Below are 19769 nucleotides of genomic sequence, written 5' to 3'. Positions count from 1 at the left end.
ATAAAATAAAGGCCCAAAAATGAAACTCGAGTTTTACAACTGTACTTGGAAGACACAGAACAAAAACTGTCCAGGATGCATGCTTGTGGGCGCTGTTTGACAATTGCGTGAATCCTGTTTAAAGTGCTACAAAAAGAAATGGGATTTTGATGTGTGATTCAATTTGATGGTTTCGAAGGTGGATTGATGGGTTGCGTGGGGGCTTTGAGACCGATGCAGCTACTGCAGTATGAATAACTCGCATACACAATTAGCATGAAGAATTGCTACAGGCAAAGGAATGAAACTCCATGTATCAGTGATTACAAAGGGCTTCACAACATTTTTAATAATACATGTTAATACCCAACTAAACGTTGTATAGAAATAAAAGTTAAGCCTGGCAGAATACAAGCATTATGTTCTCTTCTGCAGAACAATAACATCCATGCAAAATGCTTAATATGAAAATGCTAAATGTAGAAATGAAGGAAAATACTGTCGACTTTCCTCACCCAGCATCATCTCTTCATAAAATATGCCAAACTCGGATTTCAAGTCCTGTCATTTGTATTATGTGTCATGTTTAATACTTGTACATATTATAAATGGCGGACAGTGTGTATCAAAATGTAATATGAGTGAATCTAAAATCCAGAGCAGGTTTATTTCTTACCTGACCTAGCACAATTTGAGAGCTCTCCAAAATACCCTATGTATGGCTGTGTGAGGGTACATGAAGGTATCTTGGTGCCATGCGTATTATGCATAACATTTGTAAATCTGCAATTAAAGGTGCATCCCTAGCAACAGATGTCCAGTCAAGGCCTCCTGTTTGAGTCAGACTGGGAATACCCAAGATGTTACTGGGACTTATTTGTGTTTGGCTTAGCAACAGGGTTTTTCAGCATAGGCTCCCAGTGCTTTCCGTTACGGTAGATGACTCCATGTAGGAAAGAGCTCTGTGCAGCTCCTGTGTACACTTGTACATTGTAGCAAGACCATCCTCTTGGAGAAGGCAATGTTTCCCATAATGATGAATCTACCCCTGTGCCAGGCTCCATTTGCATCCATAGAAGGCACGTAAAATGTATGTGGTCTTGTAATGCACACTGCTAACACTTGTCGGTTTCATCTATTGGAGTAAACCAAACTTCAAACGCAGCCCTGGTTCTAATGGGACTTTGGTTTGTTTGTCTCCTGTCCAGTCTTCTGTTACCTGTGATAGTGCCTGACTCCAAGTCAGGCCACCTTAACAAATTTTGTGTCCCGCAGCACAGACCACTTATCCTCCCCATCCCAGGGTCCGCCCCCCCTCTTCACTCCTCTTGTTGCAATCGCAACCTGCAGCTATTTGCTGCCCTACTAGTAATTTCTAAAATGAGCATAGGAACTCCTTTTGAAGTCCCTTGAACCCCTGCTGGGAAGAGAAAAATAATTCAAAACTGTGCGATGAGGATACTTGAGTTCTGGCATACATAGGATCAACAATAGCGGTCACAGGGAAGGTATACACGCAGCCATATGACAAAGGTATACCTACCCCAGCATTGTACAGAAGACCTATTGGCATCATCATAATACATATGCTGAAGCATGTAAAAAGGGGACTGATTAGAAGCAACCTAATGTACACATACCAAGGCATAGATGGAGGCTGATTAGAAGTTGGCATGAAGGTGCATGTACCCGAACATTGACGGAGATTAGAAGAGTGACCTAGTTTAAATTGAGGTATGAGGTGTGTGCCAAGAAAAATCGAGGTGTGCAATAAACCAATGGTAACTCATATTTATATATGAAGTAACATCATAGCCAATTAAACTATGTAGAGTTTGTGAAGAGTACACATTGAGAATTAAATTACTTTTAGGGGTGAACACTTAGAAATATTGGGTGGTGGCTGACTACTTTGACAGGTTAGGTACTGTGAGTTGTCCAGGATCTCACTTTTGGCCCAGCCTGCAGTGTTGGCACTACCAAATTGTTTCTCCATTCTTGACATACAAGGGTGTGATTATATGAATGTTCGAACTTGGTCCACTGTACCTCCAACTCCCTTGCAGTTCAATTGTGCTGAACTGTCCTATTGCCACCTCCTATTTATCTCCTTAGCCATATTCTGTGCTTATCCTATTAGGTCTTTTGCTCCCTCGACCACCTAGTTTCTGCACTGCTGTTACAAAGTCGCATTCATTTCAAGTTGTGCTTCCTCCTTTTTCGATCCTGCATCCGTTTTGTGCGCTGCATTCAATTGTGATCATTTTTAAAAATCGTATCTAGATGGTGGTTATTCTTATTTGGGTGGGTGTGCTTTCCATCCTGCATCCATTTTTGTGCATTGCATTGTGATCCTTTTATAATTGAATCCTGCACCCCACCTATTGCTCTGCATTTGTATTTGCGCCCTCCTTTCACTACTAGGCTGGAGTAAGGGCCAGGACTGCAGTGCAGCCCCCACCCCAACTTTCCTTCTCATCTATCCTCTGCCACTGAGATGGCACTCACCATTTCTCCTATCTTCTCTTAACTGCTACACTATCACCTATCCTCCCTCTCAAAGTCTGGACAAAAAAGGCATTCGGTGTGAAAATCCTGGCCTTTTGGCTTACGGCACAAAAACCCAGACTCATTTAAAAGTGGAAAAGGTCGCTTTAATGTGACAGGCCAAAGCTTACAATTAAACGCTTACCTGGCTCCATGGCCTTACAAACTAAAGACATATTTCAAACAACCAATTAAATAAACATTCTCATTTTTTACCCATCAATTAAATAATTAAATGAAGCCATTTCCTCCCTAACTATCCCTTGGACCCTACCGTCTCCTTACCCCTTTTCCAGGCATCCCGCTTTCTCCCTGGGGCCATGCCCCACCAAGCTCAATACCTGTCCCCCCCCGAGGTGGCCCGATTGTGCAAACAGCGCCACCCCATCCTTTCCTGTGTCATTCCCCCATTGTGCTTCCCTCCCCCACATCAAAAGGGGCCATGCCCCCGGCACCAGAAAAACCCTCCCCCGAGGTGTTCTTTCTGCGCCCCCCACCAATTTTCCTACCTCCAACTCCTCAACCAATCTCCCAGCCAAGAGCTCGTCCGCCAGATGATTGTTCCCCAAAAACCGGAAAGTTTACCCATCCTCTCTAAATCTCATCAATCCTTCCTAAACCATCTCCTTATGGTCCAAACCTGTACTGCCACCAATGTACAAAACTCTACCATCTCTGTTTATCCCCTTCCTTGCCCGCTCTATCGGACCCTCATTTCTCGCTCCCCTACCACTGTCTGTGGCAAACACTTAGTCCCCACTACCGTTGCTTGAGGCCACACCTGTCGGACCCATAACAAAACCCCCCCCTTTTATTTTTTTTTTCTCCTAAGAGCCACACCCGAATCACTTACAGATCATTTTCCCCACCAAGACTAATCCCTCCCCCCCCTGTCTGGAGGCCCATAACTTTCCCTCAACCCAGCCAACATAGGAAGCAACTGATTCCAGCCCAGCCCCCCAAACCAGGACCATCTTACCACAACATCTTTATAGTTGCACCCCAGTTGCCTGCCAACAACCCTTTTCTCAGCTTCTTTCCCCGCCCACTAACCCTAGAATGCAAAAACCCAATTTTTGACATCTGACCGGAACTCCTAGCAGCATCTGAAAAAGAAATTACAAAATCACTTCCAAATCAACAACATCCATATAAATGCAACACTCCTGCTACCTACTGAAAAATTCTATAAAGACAACCCGTTTGCCCCGGTCCCTGACATACCCTTTGTATCTCCCTTATTTCCAGCGTCCCAAACTTTGCACCTACTCCTCTGACTAGCCCAGCTTGCTACAGATGCTGCACTCCTCCTAAATGAATGAGTTCCAACCTCCTAACCTTTCCCACACCACTAGTAACACCTCCTCATTACCCTATCCTTCCTGGTCATCTCCTTATCCCTCTCTGGAAACACCCCCGGTCCTCTCCTGCCTGTCCCCCTATATTTCGCACCTTTCACCTAACCTTTAAACAATACACCTAAACCCACTTCACCCCTTTTTTCCTCTAAACTATTACCCTCCTGCTCACCCTTGCCCCCACCTTCCATCACCTTATTAATTTGGCCCTACGTTGCCCCCCCTGCACCGGGGGCCCACGTGCACCCCCGTCCATGCAGGCCCTTTACTTTATTACTCCTCTCGCCACTGCACCAGGGGCCAAACCTGCACCCCCGTCCATGCAGTCGCTTCCATATAACTAATCCTCAAGCTCCTTGCGTCCATTACCACCCGTTTCCCACCTGCACCAGGGGCCCTAGTGCACCCCCGTCCATGCAGGCTCTTTTTCTGCCTTACTCCTCTCCACCGCTGCACCAGGGGCCAAACCTGCGCCCCGTCCATGCAGTCCATTCCACATAAATTCGTCTTCCAGCACCTTGCTTCGTTGGTCCACTTTTTTCCCCCCAATGCCATTTTGCCCTAATGCACCCCCGTCCATGCAGACCCAACTCATCGCTTCCCCTTGCTGCACCAGAGGCGCTCCCGCACCTCCGTCCATGCAGCCTGAAGCTTACTCACCTTGTCGTGCGGCAAGCGTGAGGGCTTTGCCACCGTCTATGCCCTCCAAACGACTGCCACCACCCCTTAACAAATTCCACAGTTACATCCACCTGCGGCCCTCCCCTACCTAAGCGTCTTCCTCCTCACCCTTCTCCTTTCAAGTCGCACCCACAAACATTTCATTAAACCTTGTGCCCCCTCCTTTTACGATAAACTGAGCCCGGCCTACCAGCACACCCCAATTTACCCGTCATGCGGTCCTCCCCCCCCACCTCCTTGCCCCGCTCCTCGCCCTGACCCACTGTCCCCTGCCTGAAAACAATCTGTAACCGGATGCCGACCTGCACACCTGCTGCACTCGTGTTTAAATTTGCACATCCACCTAGTGCAACCTTCTTTATTGAACGCCCAACATGCTGTCGAGGGCTGTCCTCTGCCTCCTACCCCCGCCCCCTCATGGGCGGGGCGACCAAGAAAGGGCCGGTAAGGCACAGGCAGCCCACTTGCTGTGTGCAATGTCGGGGCAGGCCTCGTTGGAGCCATCCATTGCAGCCAAAGATCCATGTCTATCTCCCCTCAGACCGCCTGACTGTCCTCCGCCATTCTCGCTCTGAATTCCTCGTCATAGCGTACCCAGGCAAAACCCCCAAAACTCGTGAAAGCCTTCCTAATTACGTCCATATATTTAAGCGGGGCCACGCAACGCTCCGGGAATTTTTCACAATATACACTGGCATAAATGATAAATGCCGACGTCCAATTCTCAATAGTCACCGGGACCCTTGGGCGCGAAGCCAGTTCCCTCTTCTTCTTTTGACCCCTCCTTTGCTCTCACTTCCCTATGGAGCAACTTAAAAACATCTACAAATTTCCCCGCCCGAATCTTCTCCCTGGTCGCTGCCATCAAGTGCGCTCCCAACGGTTTTGTTATACCCATGTATGGCAGTTTTTTCTCCCTGCCTTTCCCTTCAACCTCCTTTTCCTTTTCAACTTGCACCTTGAGCACCAATGGTTCCACCACCTTGTCCGTTTGAATTTCCACTGAGCAAATGCCCTTCTCATCTCCAATGGCCTGTACACCAACTTCTTTCCTCACCCCTTGCAGTCCAGACCCTTCATTTCCCGTCCCCCTTCTCGTGACCCCTCTCTGCCATGCCGATGACCATTCCCTATCCCGCTCACCTCTTTCCACACAAGCCATCTGCGGTCTGGCGTCCACACCGATGCTCATCCTCTCCTTTCTTATAGGGCTCCTGCTGCGGGGATAAACATGTCAGCAGGCTCACCCAGCCAATAGTTCCCCCGACCTCTTGCCCCCTGACCACCCTGCACCTGCCTTTTGCGTTCCCACCTCAAAGCTCTACTCTCCCCCCTTTCCCTTACAGCCCTATAACCCTCTACCTCCCATTGCCCCACATAATCCTCCAATCCAACTTCATCACCCGTTAAATACCCTTGTAGATGCGGGCTCATGCCTAAGTTGAGTTGATCTTCTTCGTGCGAGCCTGGGGCGTCCGCCCCACCACTCCTTTGACATCTTCTCGGCGGGGCCGCAGAAACCCCTGCCTGGTCCTATTCTCTCGGGCGAGGCGTGCCGTCCTCCACCCTGGAATCCTCATCGCTAGGGGCCGTGCTGCACCCTCTAGGCTTTCCTTGCGCTGACCGAGGATGGGCTGTTCTAAAACACTCTACCTCCACCTGAACAGCAGGGGCTGCGCAGCGCCCTCGGCCCTCACTCCTCCTACCCGGCAGGGCCGTTCCGCACCCCACTCTAACCTCCTCAAATGATGGGGACCTCTCCCTCCTTCTCCCACCTGCATTCTTCTGCAGGTACTTACCCACTTTTCCCTTCTGCCCTGTCACCCTCTTCTGTGCCCCATCACCACCCCCACCATGGTTCCCTTGACCCACCTCTTTTTGAGCATTCCTAGCTTCCCTCGGGCTATGATTCACTCCCTCCCTCACTAGCTCCCCACCCAAAATCCTTTCTCCCCCGGACGCCCTCCTGTCTATCTCCCTCCTCATCTTCCTACCCCTGGATTCCCAAAGCTCCTTTCCCCGCCGCGGGGGTGCAAGCCACCACTGCCGTGAGAGCCCCATCAGCCGCAGCTCTACGCTGCGGCCTGCCCCCACCTACCTCCCCTTCTCCTGTTACTTCCCCTACCGCCCCTTCCAATTGGGCCTTAGATGCCCTGCTAATAATTTCCAGGGCCTCCCTCAGCCCTAGCATCAACCAAACCCTTCTTGCTAGCTCCTTGGCCCACCATTGTGCACCAATAATCTGGTTGTGCACTAACAATATGCCCCCTGAAAATTAAGCTAGCTAAACTACGCCCCCGAGCCAAAACCTACCTGTGGACCTATACCCAAAATGCCCAAAACTGCTATCTTTGAACAGCGCAAAATTAACACCTCATAAAAACCCACTGGTAATATGTAACCAAAATAGTGTTTGTTTATTTATTATTTGTATTTTACCTCCCTAAATACTGCCCCTCTTAATGCCCTTGCCCCAGAGACCCCCAATCCTGCTCTACAGTGCCCAGCAAAAACCCTAGTCCCACCATACACAAGATCCACTTGAAACAAAAAATCCACCCAGAAAGAAAATGGGGATATAAAATTTACTATCCCAGTATAGAGTTAATTAACTCTATAATCCCAGATGAACTGTTTTAAAATATTGTTTTTTTAAAAAATTTATTTACCCCCTAAAATTACCCTAACCTTGCTGGGCCCCTTCCCTAAACCAGAAATAGCCCCCCAGCCCCACAAGAACCCGAAAACTGAGCTCACAGGCTCAAAATTGGTAGCAGGAAAGCCGTGGACACTGCCCCTATTGGCTCTTATGGAGAACCGCACTGTAACTGACAGCAACCAGAGCACCTTATGCCAAATAAAACTGCTGGCTAATAACTGCAAGCTGCGAGCAAGCCACACAGCAGAGTGAAAAAGAAAAACGGAGCGTTCCCTTTAAGAGGACCACACTGCCTCACCATGTCTGACGGAAGCTACTGTGCTGTGCACTGCTTAGCTCAAAAGAATGCTAATGGCCCTTGTGCAAACAAGAGAGGGAGCTCTGCTAATGAGGAACCCCCGGCCCACACCTAACTAATGAGGCGTGCCACCGGTGGAGAACAAGAAAGCTGCTAACCCCAGGGCTCCGTGACAGAGCAGACACCCTGGAACAATACTGCTGTGAATTCCACAGCGCTGCCAGGCACGGGCTGGAGATCTCGCCGGCAGCCCCCACTCCCCTGGCAATAACTAAAGGGCCTGATAACAAAGGAAGCCCAGGAAGAAAAAATACTAAAACCCGGAGCCCCCCCCGCCCCCCGGCAACAACGCACTAACCTAAAGGACCACAAAAAGGGGCCACCTACATAACTAAGGTAAGAACTGGAAGTACCTTATGAACGGTACCTCCAGAAAAATAATTGTGTATAATTTCTTTTTTTTTTTAAATAAACGCTGACTGCCTAACCCCTCTTTTTAAACTACCTACTCCTCCTCACCTCCACAAAAAGCCCCTGCACGTGCCAAATCAGGGAAGGCTCGGGAGCAGGCGACAGGACTTCACAATCACCAAGTCCAACCGTCGCCTGCCTCCCGAACCTTCCCTGGCCCTTAAATACCCTAGTGAGGCGCTCTGCCCCCCCACGGCCACTCGCTGGCCGTGTGCAGCGCCAAAAACCTCCCCGGGGGGAAACTCTTTGCCTTTCCCCCTGGTGCCCTCCTTCTCATCGGACTCCTACGTCACACATCTTCCAGAGAGATCTTCACTGATATCCTTTTCTCTGTCCTCTCCCCAGACCTATGGACTTCTCACCTCATCTGTACTCTATCCCCTTTCACATCCTCTCCCATTAATGGTGGCACCAAGTGTAAAGTCCTCTTGGCGGGCTTCTTTAACGTCTACCACACTGGCACTATCCTGGTTCAGGGTCCTCAAGCCAACCTCCCTTGTACTTACCATACCTTGCACTTCATCTGTTGCTAACCCACGTGCACCCCAGCACCTACCCCTCCCTTCTGCACTGGCACATTCTGAATTTGTCCCCCCACTATATTTAATATTTTAGGTATTTTAATTTCTCATTCCTATGTCCGCTTTGAAACTGAATTGACTTGCTGTATAAGTGCCTAACAAGCGATCAATAAATAAAGATTATCTAAAACAAACCACATGATGAAATAGAAATACTATCTTTTTTTTTATCTGTGCTGAAACATGCTCTGCAAAAGGACAATGATTGTATTTTTGTTTTATCCATCACACACGGACGTCTGCAAGTATTGGAATATTAATTGATATAATTAAGTAATCTGTTGTAACCTGCATAATACTGGAGACCAGTCGCTCTACAGACCTCTGATCGATTATCTTTATAGCAAGAACTGCACTAACCAAATACACATCACATCTTCCTCGCGCATGGGAGGGGGTTAAAACCAGAAAATCAAATGCTCTTTTGGTTGCACCCCATTCATGCAATTAGTTATACGCAATTACTGTCCACCACGGCAAGCCAGTCGATTAATGTTACTAACCTTTTAAGTAAAATCGACCGGTATGCCTTTATGAACTTATTTTGTCGATTTATTTTACTAAACTGTTTGCTAAAATAGAGCGGTCTGCCGTTACACCGCGTCATTGCACGGGACTGTAATTGCATGAATTGGGTCAATCAAAGTGTATTTAGTTGGTGCAGTTCTCGATCCAACTGCAATCAGTGTCCGATATGTGCAAGAATAGCTCTCCTATGGTTTAACTACAACTTCAGTCATCAGTAGCCAGGATAGTGCAGGGAGAGTAGTGGTCGGAACTCGGAAACCTCTGCTCTCCAGCGGGTGCCAGACCCGTCCTCCGCCCCGCTCTAAGATGGCGTTGCTCGTACAACTATAATGTAAAGATGGCTTGCTTGATTTACCCGCTCAGATGTTTAATCAATTGATTATTCTGGCATCTTTCCCTAGGTCTTTGCATGTTGAGCCTCGCCATCCTCCGCATTATCCCTATTCGCCTTGCCGCAGCCATGAGTTACAGTACAGGCGCCTTCAGCAACTCCCAACCCCTGAACTACCGTGGCGGAGCCCGGGTGCAGCCAATTGACGGCAATGAGAAGGAGGAGGCCCGCGAACCCTCCACAGGTGAGAAAGGCATTAATGTAAGAGGTGGAGTTGACGTCAATAAACTACTGCCTAGCGGCCCCGCCGTGTGTCATGAAGTTGCCCCTAACCAATCCTTGCCTTTGCACGCCAGCATTTTGTATGCTCATATTAGCAATGGGGACTCATTAGACTACAAGTCCCAACATTCAGTGGTCAAACGAGAATAACCCAGGACGAAAATGTTTAATGATGTAATATGCGGTGCACTGCAAATTGTTGAACAAATCCGAAGGTTGGCAGCATGACCCTGTATACACTCCAGCGGATCTCTGCCTGCGCGGCTTACTGATCTTTTTAGTTTAAGACAAAAACCTTTCCTGTATCTGCCAGAAGTCCGCATGTGCAGCATATCCCTTTAACACCTGTGCTACTTTAGAGTACTTTGTTTTCCGTGGTGTCAAATGCGTATGGTGACCATGTTTCAAAAACCAATAATGGTCACAACCTAATGACAACGGTACAATTCGGTAGTTGCCTTGCAAGACCAACCATGCCGCTATAGACAGGAAGCCGTTTTTGCGATGCAGCATCCAAGCTATTATCGTCCTTTCCTGTTTCGTTTGGGCTATGCCTATTATAGCACCACCTGTAAGTCATTTGTCATTTGTATAGCGCCTTTATCACATTGGTATGGCCTCAAAGCTCTGTAGGTGATCACCCTCCGTAGTCCGAGGTTTGGGAAAGTGATCAGAGGAGTTTAGAATGCGTGTATGTATTTTGGTCAAAGTGAAGTTGCGTAGGGGTGGACAGGTCCCTTGCTAGCTACCCTTATCGAGGTGCACAGGTGCTGTGAAGATGAGTATGCGAGAGCAGTATGACTCATGTGTCCAGCTATACCGATTTGGTTTTGTTGTTGTGGTGGATAGCTGCATTCTAATGGCAGAGGTGTTGTGCGATGTGTCATTGGGGAATTGTGCTAGCATGGAGTGTGATAAGTATTTGTGTTCTCTGGTTGGGTTCTTGGTTTCATGGGTGTGGCATGGACTTTCTCCTGAGTTCTGTTAAAGATGATTCAATTATTTTTACCGTCATTCAGTGATTTATAAACCAAAACTATTGCATTGGAGTATAGATGGAGAGAAATTGCATGCAATCACAAAGCTTCACAGTGATGTTTGGTTGTTTGCCCACCCATTGACTGCCTGTGGCCAGTTCCTACCCTCCCTGCCTCCTCATGGGAACTCTGTGAGCTTGCTTTACTCAAGTCTTGCCATCAAACTTCAGTGCCCATCTGCTTCAGGACAGATGTGGGCACTAATGTGGCAGGCTGGGTCCTAAATAATGTACAGCGTTTAGCCTGAGAGGGTGTCACTAAGGAAGTATTTCTAGTGTCAGTGAATTTATCCCAAGCTTTTGATGAGGTAAACCGGCCTACATTATGGGGGAAGCTCTTGGATTGGGAGAACCCAAAGGGATTATTGGCACCCCTCATCCACCTACACAAAGATTCCACACTTGGAGTTGTGTTGAATGGGGAGGGTTTGTTGTCACCTGAAATTCTAACAGTGGCGTAAAACGGGGATGCATATTGGCGCAGTTTTTCTTTAATGCATACTTGGCGGATTTGGGAGCATATCTTAAGCCAGCAACGTTTATTGCCCCTAAGGTTTTGGGTACTAGTATCCATTGGGTAACATATGCAGACATAATTCTGCTTGATTGCATGAAGGTGTGTATCCAAAGACACCGGACTAGATTAGAAATGTACTGTAAAGAAAACAACTTAATCATACATTCCTGGAAAACACAATTCATCACCCTCACAGCAGGGAAACGAGCAAAGAAAAAATCCCTGTGGTTGGGGCAGGGGGTGTTGAGGGCCGCGGGTGTTGGGTGAATAGATAGTCCAAGTAAACAACCTGAGATATTTGGGATATGACCTCTTGGGTACCCATAACAAGAAATTGATAATTGAAGGTTTTCATAGTAAAGCGGCGTCATGGGTTGCCCAGATGAGAAATTTCAAGTTTGGAAAATTCTCCATTATCCCTCTTGTAAAATTCTATAAGGCGAACATTGTTCCAATGCTAATCTGCAGGGCCGAAATAAACCACAGCGTATTACAGGACTTTTGTCATCTACAGTAATTTATATGGAATAAATCCGCGTTCTTAGATATGAATTAGGCATCATCATTAGAAGCAAACAGTTTGGAAAATAATCTTACTATGTTTTAAATTTCGAAAATCTCAGAGCGACACTGTTCATTCACCGACTTCAACGAAGGGGTGGCATTATTCAAAAATAGTCTAGTGGGCATCGCAGCATGCAAACTGGAAGAGTGGGGTTTGGAGGGAGACCTTCTAAATGATCCACAGGTAACGTATAAACGTAGAGTCTGGCACGCTGATTGGTATAGAACGTGTGATAGCGTGGGTAGCTACAAACTATACCAAACTTTTAAGCCTAGGCCACACAAAGTGTGTGTACCTTACCTCTGTAAATTTCCCTCATGGAAAGTTGACTACACGCTGCTCAGATTCCGGCTGGATATCCTACCCACTATGGCAAACAATGTGAAATGGAAAAAAAAGATCGCTGTCATTTGTAGACCTTGCTTCACTGCCAGGGAAACTATTCAACATCTCCTTCATTGCGAAGCACTGACTGCACAACGAGCAACATGTTTTAAAAAATGTATAAAAGCGGATCGATGTACTACAGGGAAAGTTATATGGAATTTGTGTTGGTCTAAGCTTCCCTACTATTTGAGTAAACCTTTGTACCAATTTTTATCGAATACATTGGTAGAGTGAGGTTTAAATGTGGCTAAACTGTCATGCTTAAATTTTATATGAATGTATTTGAATTTGTGTAAAGGTTTTAACTTTTAAAAATGTATGCAGAATAAAGGAAGTATAGTATCCAGCCTTGCCATCGAACTAGTGCAAAGCCGTAAGTTCATGACGTAATTTGAGCTGTAAACGCGCTACTGGTGTGATAAAAATGTCTTAACTAGATCTGCCTTTAGCCACTTGATTTTATAAGCACGATGCGTGTCCTTCTCGAAAGTCCTGTTAAAACGAGCATTGGCAAAGCCAACAGTTTATGCTTGTGTAACACTCCCTCTGGGATGTTCTTAGCCACTGCTAAGAAAGTAATGAGAGGCAGGCAACTGGGGTCGTGGTAAACTCCTGTCCCCCTTTCAGTAGTGGACATGCCGAAAAGGAAACGCAAAGCCAGTAGTTTTTGGCTTATGTGTAGGCATGGCAGTAATTTGCCCGGCACTGCCATAAAGGCACTACTTAACCATAACATGGCAGCAGCTTAAATATGGTGTAATTTGCTTTTGCTTTTTTAATACACCAGTAGTTCATTGAGTGCTGCAATTAAGCCATTGGCTCTCAGTAGCGATTAGAGATAAAAGCCAGCCTAAGGTTTGCTGTTACTGCTTGATGGAGCTAGCTCAGCGATCTCAAAAGGATGTGTTTTCGTCCAGTATGGGCCACGTAGTGGGTGTCAATGGTCATTGGGATTAGCATGGCCATGGGCAGTCTGTGGTGGGTAAATGATTACCCATGCTTGAAGCGCAGGGTAGGCTTTGTTCTATTGAAGACACGGAGGCAAGCATTATGCTTGACTTTCTTTATTACTGCACTTCAAATTTGTAACGTTTTAAACTCAAACACATTTTGCTTTTTATTCGGATAAGAACTTAGGAAAATCAAAAGGTTTAAGAGTTCAAACCAAACTAGAAATCCCCATAAACCTCGTGAATCTGGTAATCTTGAGGCTACCTCAATGCTCCTCTCAGTGCTCGATCCTCTGTATAAATGTCCTCCCACCCGTGTCCTTTCCTCTGTCTTTTGACAGCAAAACTCTGCACATATTCTGAACATTAACTTTCAAACTCCAAACTCTCCTGCAGTCAACCACTCTGACTTCTCTCCACGGCTAGGGCTACGACTTTGCAGATGATCCTAGCGACAAAGGCTGGTGCAGAGTATAAACTGTATAAACTGACTTCCATTCTGTCTCAAGTTGTCTTCTGTTCTTCTCCTAGGGACAGATGAAAATACAATCGTGAGGGTGGGAATACGCTTGAGTGTTTACATTGTTTAAGCACACATTCAATTACTGCCTCTGTGTATTCTGGGTGGGATATAATGCTTGCTTCTCTAATAGAATCAAGACTACCCTGCGCTATAAGCATGGGCAAACTTCATTCTATGTCAAGACAGCAGTCGAGCATTATGATTGTTCAAAGCTGTCTACCATTCTATTCGCTCTCTGAGACAGGCTTAAAATAAAAGATTGCCTACCAGCTACCAAACAGAAGCATCACCAGTTTCCCTGAGAGTTGAGATCTTTGTCTGGCCATCCGAGGAACAACTGGGAGACATCTTTCACGTCCCAGAGAAGAGTATTTGGGCTCAGGTAGCTTCTCCCATGAGAAAGCGCAGCACTGTGGGATGGTCCCCAACTGGTTTCCCTTCTACCTTATGTCCTGCTGATATCGCGGATCTGTAGACTCCAATCGTCCTGTAGGTGCATCCATCGCGGAATCTCTCTGCTAGGAAATTGAGTATCTGCACTAAAGTTGCCAAAACGGGATCAATACTGTGGACTGAACACCAATCGGACCAACGTTTCCAAGAGGCACCATAGCTCCTAACGGTGGAAGGTGCCCAGGAGTCTCTAATACAGTCGGCAGTGAGCTGCGAAAGGCCTGGCAGTTCCCATCTCTTCCTGAAACTCTGCATGCTATCAGATGAATACTGCCCTCTTCCATCAGCGGGTGCGATTGACCACTGGGACCCAGCAGAATGTTCAGACTGTGAGGAGGTATCCTCGGAAATCCGATGGGAACCATGGTTGGGACTTACATAGCAGGACTACTAAAACCAGTTCTGCTAACTCCTGGCAGACTTTCGCTAGAACTGTCGTCAGCATGACGAAAGGTGGGAACGCATAATAGACTGCTCCTGTCCACTGATGCAAGAATGCGTCTGTTCCCACTGCACCCGGGTCTATCCTCAGGTTGAAGTACTTGGGAGTCTGAGACTTCAAACTGGATGCAAAGAGATCGATGTCTAGGGGGGCCTCACATTTTTTGGAATTGCGCAAATATCTCTGGTGAATTCCAATCTGCTATGACATTCTGTTCCCCCAGTAAGTATTCTGCTGTTATCGCTATGTGATGTTGTAGGCAGTGTTGCTAGAAGTCTTTTGCCAATTCCGCAAGCATCCTGGAAGTGGGCCCTCCTAACTGGTTTATTTACCGCACAGCTGATATGTTCATCTTGTGCAAGATGCAACAATTGGCTCTGTCTTTGAAGGCTTGTATGGCGAAGGACCCTGTCAGGAGTTCTAGGCAGTTCTTTGGCAGACCATTTCCCTCCTGTTTCTAAGTTCTCCCATCTGGCTCTGCTCGCATCTGACTCTATGACCAGGTCTAGCGTATGGCCGAAAATCGCTCGGCCATTCCTGGCTTCCACGTAAGCTTCTTGGTCTAGGGTAATGGATGGTAGCCCAAACCCCTCCGAGGTGTCTGATTTTGAGTCTCTGGCGGTCTGGGAAAGATTACCTGAATTGAGGCCGCTAAGAGACACACTATCCTGGCTAGATCACGAAGCAAAATAAACATCTTCGTAATGACTGACCGGAGTTCTTTTTTTGATGGCTTTGACTTTGTCGGTAGCTCGAGACGCTTTGGTGTCTATAACGAACCCTAAGAACTCTAGTCTCTGAGTGGGACATAGTTCTGATTTGTCGGTTTATAACGAAACAGAGGGCAGATAGTAGGTTACATACCCATGATACTTGGTTCTGCAGAACGGCTGCACTATGGGCTAGAATCAGGATGTCATCTAGGTAAATGATAATCCTGATTCCCTTCTCTCATATGGCCGCTGCTACTGGCCTCATAATCTTGGTGAAGGCAACGCCAGCCCTCTGTTCCATAGAAAACAAAGGAATCTCTTATGATCTACGGCTGTTGGAATGGTAAGATATGCGTCTGAGATCCAGACGAGCCAACCAATCACCTGTTCACAGAAGGTCTTGAAGGGGATGTATCCCTTCCATCCTGAAGTGTCTGTAAGTTAGCCATTCGTTTTAGACTTCAGATTTTTCACTGGCCTTCACTTCTTCCCTCTGCGCACTAAGAACATATTGCTGAGGAACCCGGGCCTCGCTGCACCTCGCGCTGTATGGCGACTTTGCTCCCCCTTCTTAAGAAACCCTCTACCGAGCCTTCTTGCCTGGCTAACTATCAACCAATCTCCATCACTCCTTTCCTGGGCAAACTCCTGGAAAAGCTGGCCATCTCCCAGCTTAATCTTAACACTGCATCTGTTGGTTGTCTCCATGACCATCAGTCTGGCTTCAGAGCTGCCAGAAGCACGGAAACTGCTCTCCTGTACATCTGTGAAGACCTGCTCTCCAACCTCGATTCAAACAGTGGCGCCCCCCTCGTGTCCTCATCTTACTTGATCTCTCTTCTGCCTTTGACGCACTGAACCATGCCATCCTGCTCAACCGTCTCCATCATAACCTGGGTATCACCGATCAGGCCCTGGCTTGGCTGACCACCTTCCTCTCTGATCGACCCTCCCAGGTTCAACTTGAGTCCTTCCTCTCCTCCAGCTCTACTTGTAATGTTCCCCAGGGGTCTAACCTCTCTCCCTGGCTGTTCAACCAATACCTGGCACTTCTTGCCTGTCGAATTGCCGCTCTCTGCCCCAACTTTCAGTGCTAAGCGGATGAGGCTCAACTAATTTTCAGGCTCCCTTCTATCACCTCTTCTCATTCTCTCATCTAAGACTGTCTGCCTGCCATCCAGGAGTGGTGTGCTGCCAATGATCGCTGCCTTAATGCCAGTAAAACTGAGATTCTCCTAATCGGCACACCTGCTCCCTCCTTTCCTGTCCCTCTCTGGCCGGCCCATATTGGTCCTCTTCCGGCTCCCACCCGTGGGGCTAAAAACCGCAGGGTCATCTTCGACTCCACACTTTCCTTCTGTCCTCACATCTCTGAGAAGTCACACTCCCAGCTACACCTCCTCTAAGGTATTGTTCCCTTCCTGTCCCCCCGCACCCCCCCAACCCCCCCCCCCCCACCCTCAAGCTCACCGTCTCCAGAGCTCTGGTTGTCTCTAGGCTGGACAACCGCAACAGCCTCTTTCTAAATCTGCCTACCTCTACTCTCCGCCCTCTTCAACTTATCCAAAACGGGACTGCAAGACTTGTCCTTGGCATCAAGCCCAGGTATCGTATCTCTCCAGGACTGAAATAGCTGCACTGGTTCCCAGTGGCGGTGAGGATGAAGTTCAAAACACTCTGCATTGTCCACAAGGCCTTCTGGGGCCTGGGACCTCAATACCTTCAACTCTCTCTTCCTAAGTATCTTCCTTCTCGAGCTCTTCGCTCATCCACCTCCAACTCCCTCAGGGTTGGTCGTTTCTCCAAGCAGTTAGTTGATGGTAGAGCTCTTTCTTCTGCTGGGGGCTCCCTCTGGAACAGTTTCCCTGGCTCTCTGAAACTTGAGGAGAACCATCTCCGGAAGCACCTAAAGACCTTCCTCTTTGCTTCTGCTTTCTCTCTTCCTCTCCCCTGCTGATCTCCTGGCTGAATCTGAACTTGCACTGGTTACTTGGCTACCCTCTGATCTCGGGCCCAGGTCCCCTCCCCGCCCGTTGCACACTTGCACTAGCCCCCTGGCATCCCTTGCACTTGGAGGGGGGTTGGAGGGGGGCGATTGTTTCTTTATCCCTACAGCCCCTACTAGCACTTGACACCTGATGTCTGCACTGACCATTAGCTGGCCGCACTTTTTTATGGTCTTTACTTACTGTTATCCTATGTACTGCACTGCCCCCTCACCTTCTCCCCCCCCCAACCCCCCCCTGCACTTGTGCAATCTCAATGTCACCTGGCCTAGTAGGATCGTTGTCTGTCTAACCTCTGTCTCCCCTCCCTTGCCTCGTCGCACCTTGAAACACTGGTTTCTGATGTTTGTTAATCTGCTTAGAATCGCTTGCTGTGCATATAGTCTGACATCCAGTGGTAACCAGCGGAGTATTCCATCTTCCCTTTCTAGAATCGAAAGGGGATGTGGACATGGGCGTGCCTATAACACTATCCCTATGTGACGCGTAGTGTACCCAAGATCCCTCCCGCGTTGAGGTCTCAAGATAGTTTTTTTTTTTTTCCGCCCAGCATACTGGTCGCCTTAGGCAAGGTCTCGGACGAGCTCCGCATATTGTCCCCTCGACCTTTGGTTGAATAGTTATAATTTAGATCACCCTATCCATCCCTTATTTCGACGGCTGTTCCAAATTTCTGCCAAAGACCTTCAGAACTTTGGACGGTGATCTAGTTGGCACTGCCGACCACGTGGCCGGGCCTTCCGCAGGCTTACACAGTAGAGAGAGTGGGGTCGGGGTGGACATTTCTGTACAATCTGAGAATGCCTTTCCCTTTCCTTCCTCTTTCCCTTTTGGTCTTCGTCACTCTACCCATCCTCAGCTAGAGGACTCCATTTAGGTTTTGCCCCATTTGTAAAGGCAAATTTCCCTGAAAAGATGACCACAAACAGTGTAACCGTTGCTTGCCCCTCGATCACAACTAAGTAGGATGCGCGGCTTGTAAGCTCCTCCGTCCTAAGACATTAAAGGAGCGCAAAGTCGAGCAGTGGGCGGCCTATGGGATGTCGAAGGCAGAGTTCTCTCCCGCTGCTGCAGCCACCGAATACGACGGCGAGAGTGACTATCAGACCTCTGAACTGGAGGTTGTTGACCTTTCGACAGAATGCTCTCGTGCCACATCGTCTGCCCCCGGCCCCGCGAGGTACGGCTCAGGCACTGCTATGGGGAAGGTACACCCCGGCGACAAAGATGAACATTTACACAGCACTAAACGCACAACCCCAAGTCAATCTTCGTCTAAGTCGAAGACTTCAGCGCCAACAGGTACACCAGAAGCTACGGCGGCACCCGCCGACCATCAGGATTGGCTGCCCTCCTCGCATATGCGCCTAGCAACTGGGCCATCATGAACAAAGGGCGCTACCTCTAATATCCCAGGTTCCGTTGAGATCCATCACAAGAAGGCATCGACAGGGTTCCGGTTCCACGAAGAAGGCGGTCGCCGGAGGCATGGCCGTGGCTCAGCCGAAAAATACTTGTTCACAATCGCAGGCCAAAGCTACGCGCCTCCCGTCTGCGGAAGCCCTTGCCGACAGCATAGCAAGAAGTATTTCTGCCGATTCTCAAACGGCAGTCCGATTCTTCAAGGCCTACGGAAAAGGCCAAGGATCTGTCGAGATCCAAGGATAGCCTAAGGGGAGTACCGGAACCCTCCCATAAGCTGAAAGAGAGGCACAGGGACATCTCACCTCCGTCGGTCCCCCAGGATGAGTTCTCTGAGGGCGAGGAAGGGATGTCCTCGCCGCTGAGACAAAAATCGCGACGTTTTACGACAGAGCGTTTCCAAGAATCTTTTCCACCTCTAGGCCATTCTAGGTCTTCGGTTTGGACTAGCGAGAAATTTGAAAATTGCATGGAAAGGCTGGACAGGTTTGTTTCTGGGTTCAGAACAACCCACACCAAAAAGACCACGGGATGAGAGCCCTTTGGACTCTGTAGCAAAATTCCCAGGGATCTTTGACCCCTCTCTGGAACAGGATATGTACAACTATGACCTCACTGAAGAAGCCATTCCTGCAGACACTCGGGGTGAGGATCAATTCACCAATCCTGAGGATATGCATGATCCCATAAAGGGCTGGGAGGCGAACCCGGATATGGGTGACCCTCAACCATGGCAGTCTCCAGATCCACAAGATCCAGATGCCCTATCTTTGGATTCCCCCCCCAGACCACCCCCACTAGACTACCCACAAGATGACACCCTACAGACAGCTAGTGAGGTTGACGCCTCTCCAGAGCTAGATTTTGGGAATCCGGACCCGGCTGATCATGCGGTTGCATCATAAAGGAGCCTAATGTCCAGAGTAGTAGAGTTTCTAGGATGGAGTAGGCCAGTTCCTTCATTTGAGCAAGAAAGCCTTGCAGACATATTAGACAAAGGTCCTCAATATGACCCTATACTACCATTTCTTTATTTTATA

General features: G+C 48.1%; 1 protein-coding gene across 3 annotated transcripts in view; it reads left to right on the top strand.

Annotated features, from left to right (window-relative positions):
* ALDH9A1 (aldehyde dehydrogenase 9 family member A1) overlaps positions 1 to 19769 on the top strand; it is a 919974-nt gene that overhangs the window by 290520 nt on the left and 609685 nt on the right. For 2 of the 3 annotated variants that reach the window (XM_069641045.1, XM_069641043.1), the window contains exon 2: positions 9504 to 9677. In XM_069641045.1, coding sequence (XP_069497146.1) covers positions 9512 to 9677 — 166 coding nt within the window. In that variant the 5' untranslated portion in view covers positions 9504 to 9511. Of the gene's footprint in view, positions 1 to 7813; positions 7919 to 9503; positions 9678 to 19769 lie in introns of those variants that run through there. The other variant, XM_069641044.1, reaches the window with a different exon arrangement.

The sequence above is a fragment of the Ambystoma mexicanum genome, chromosome 1q (genome assembly GCF_040938575.1).
Source record: "Ambystoma mexicanum isolate Mex_15411 chromosome 1q, UKY_AmexF1_1, whole genome shotgun sequence".
NCBI classification, from domain to species: Eukaryota; Metazoa; Chordata; class Amphibia; order Caudata; family Ambystomatidae; genus Ambystoma; species Ambystoma mexicanum.
Note: the sequence above shows the minus strand (reverse complement) of the source record. Positions and strands in the feature narration are given on the sequence as shown.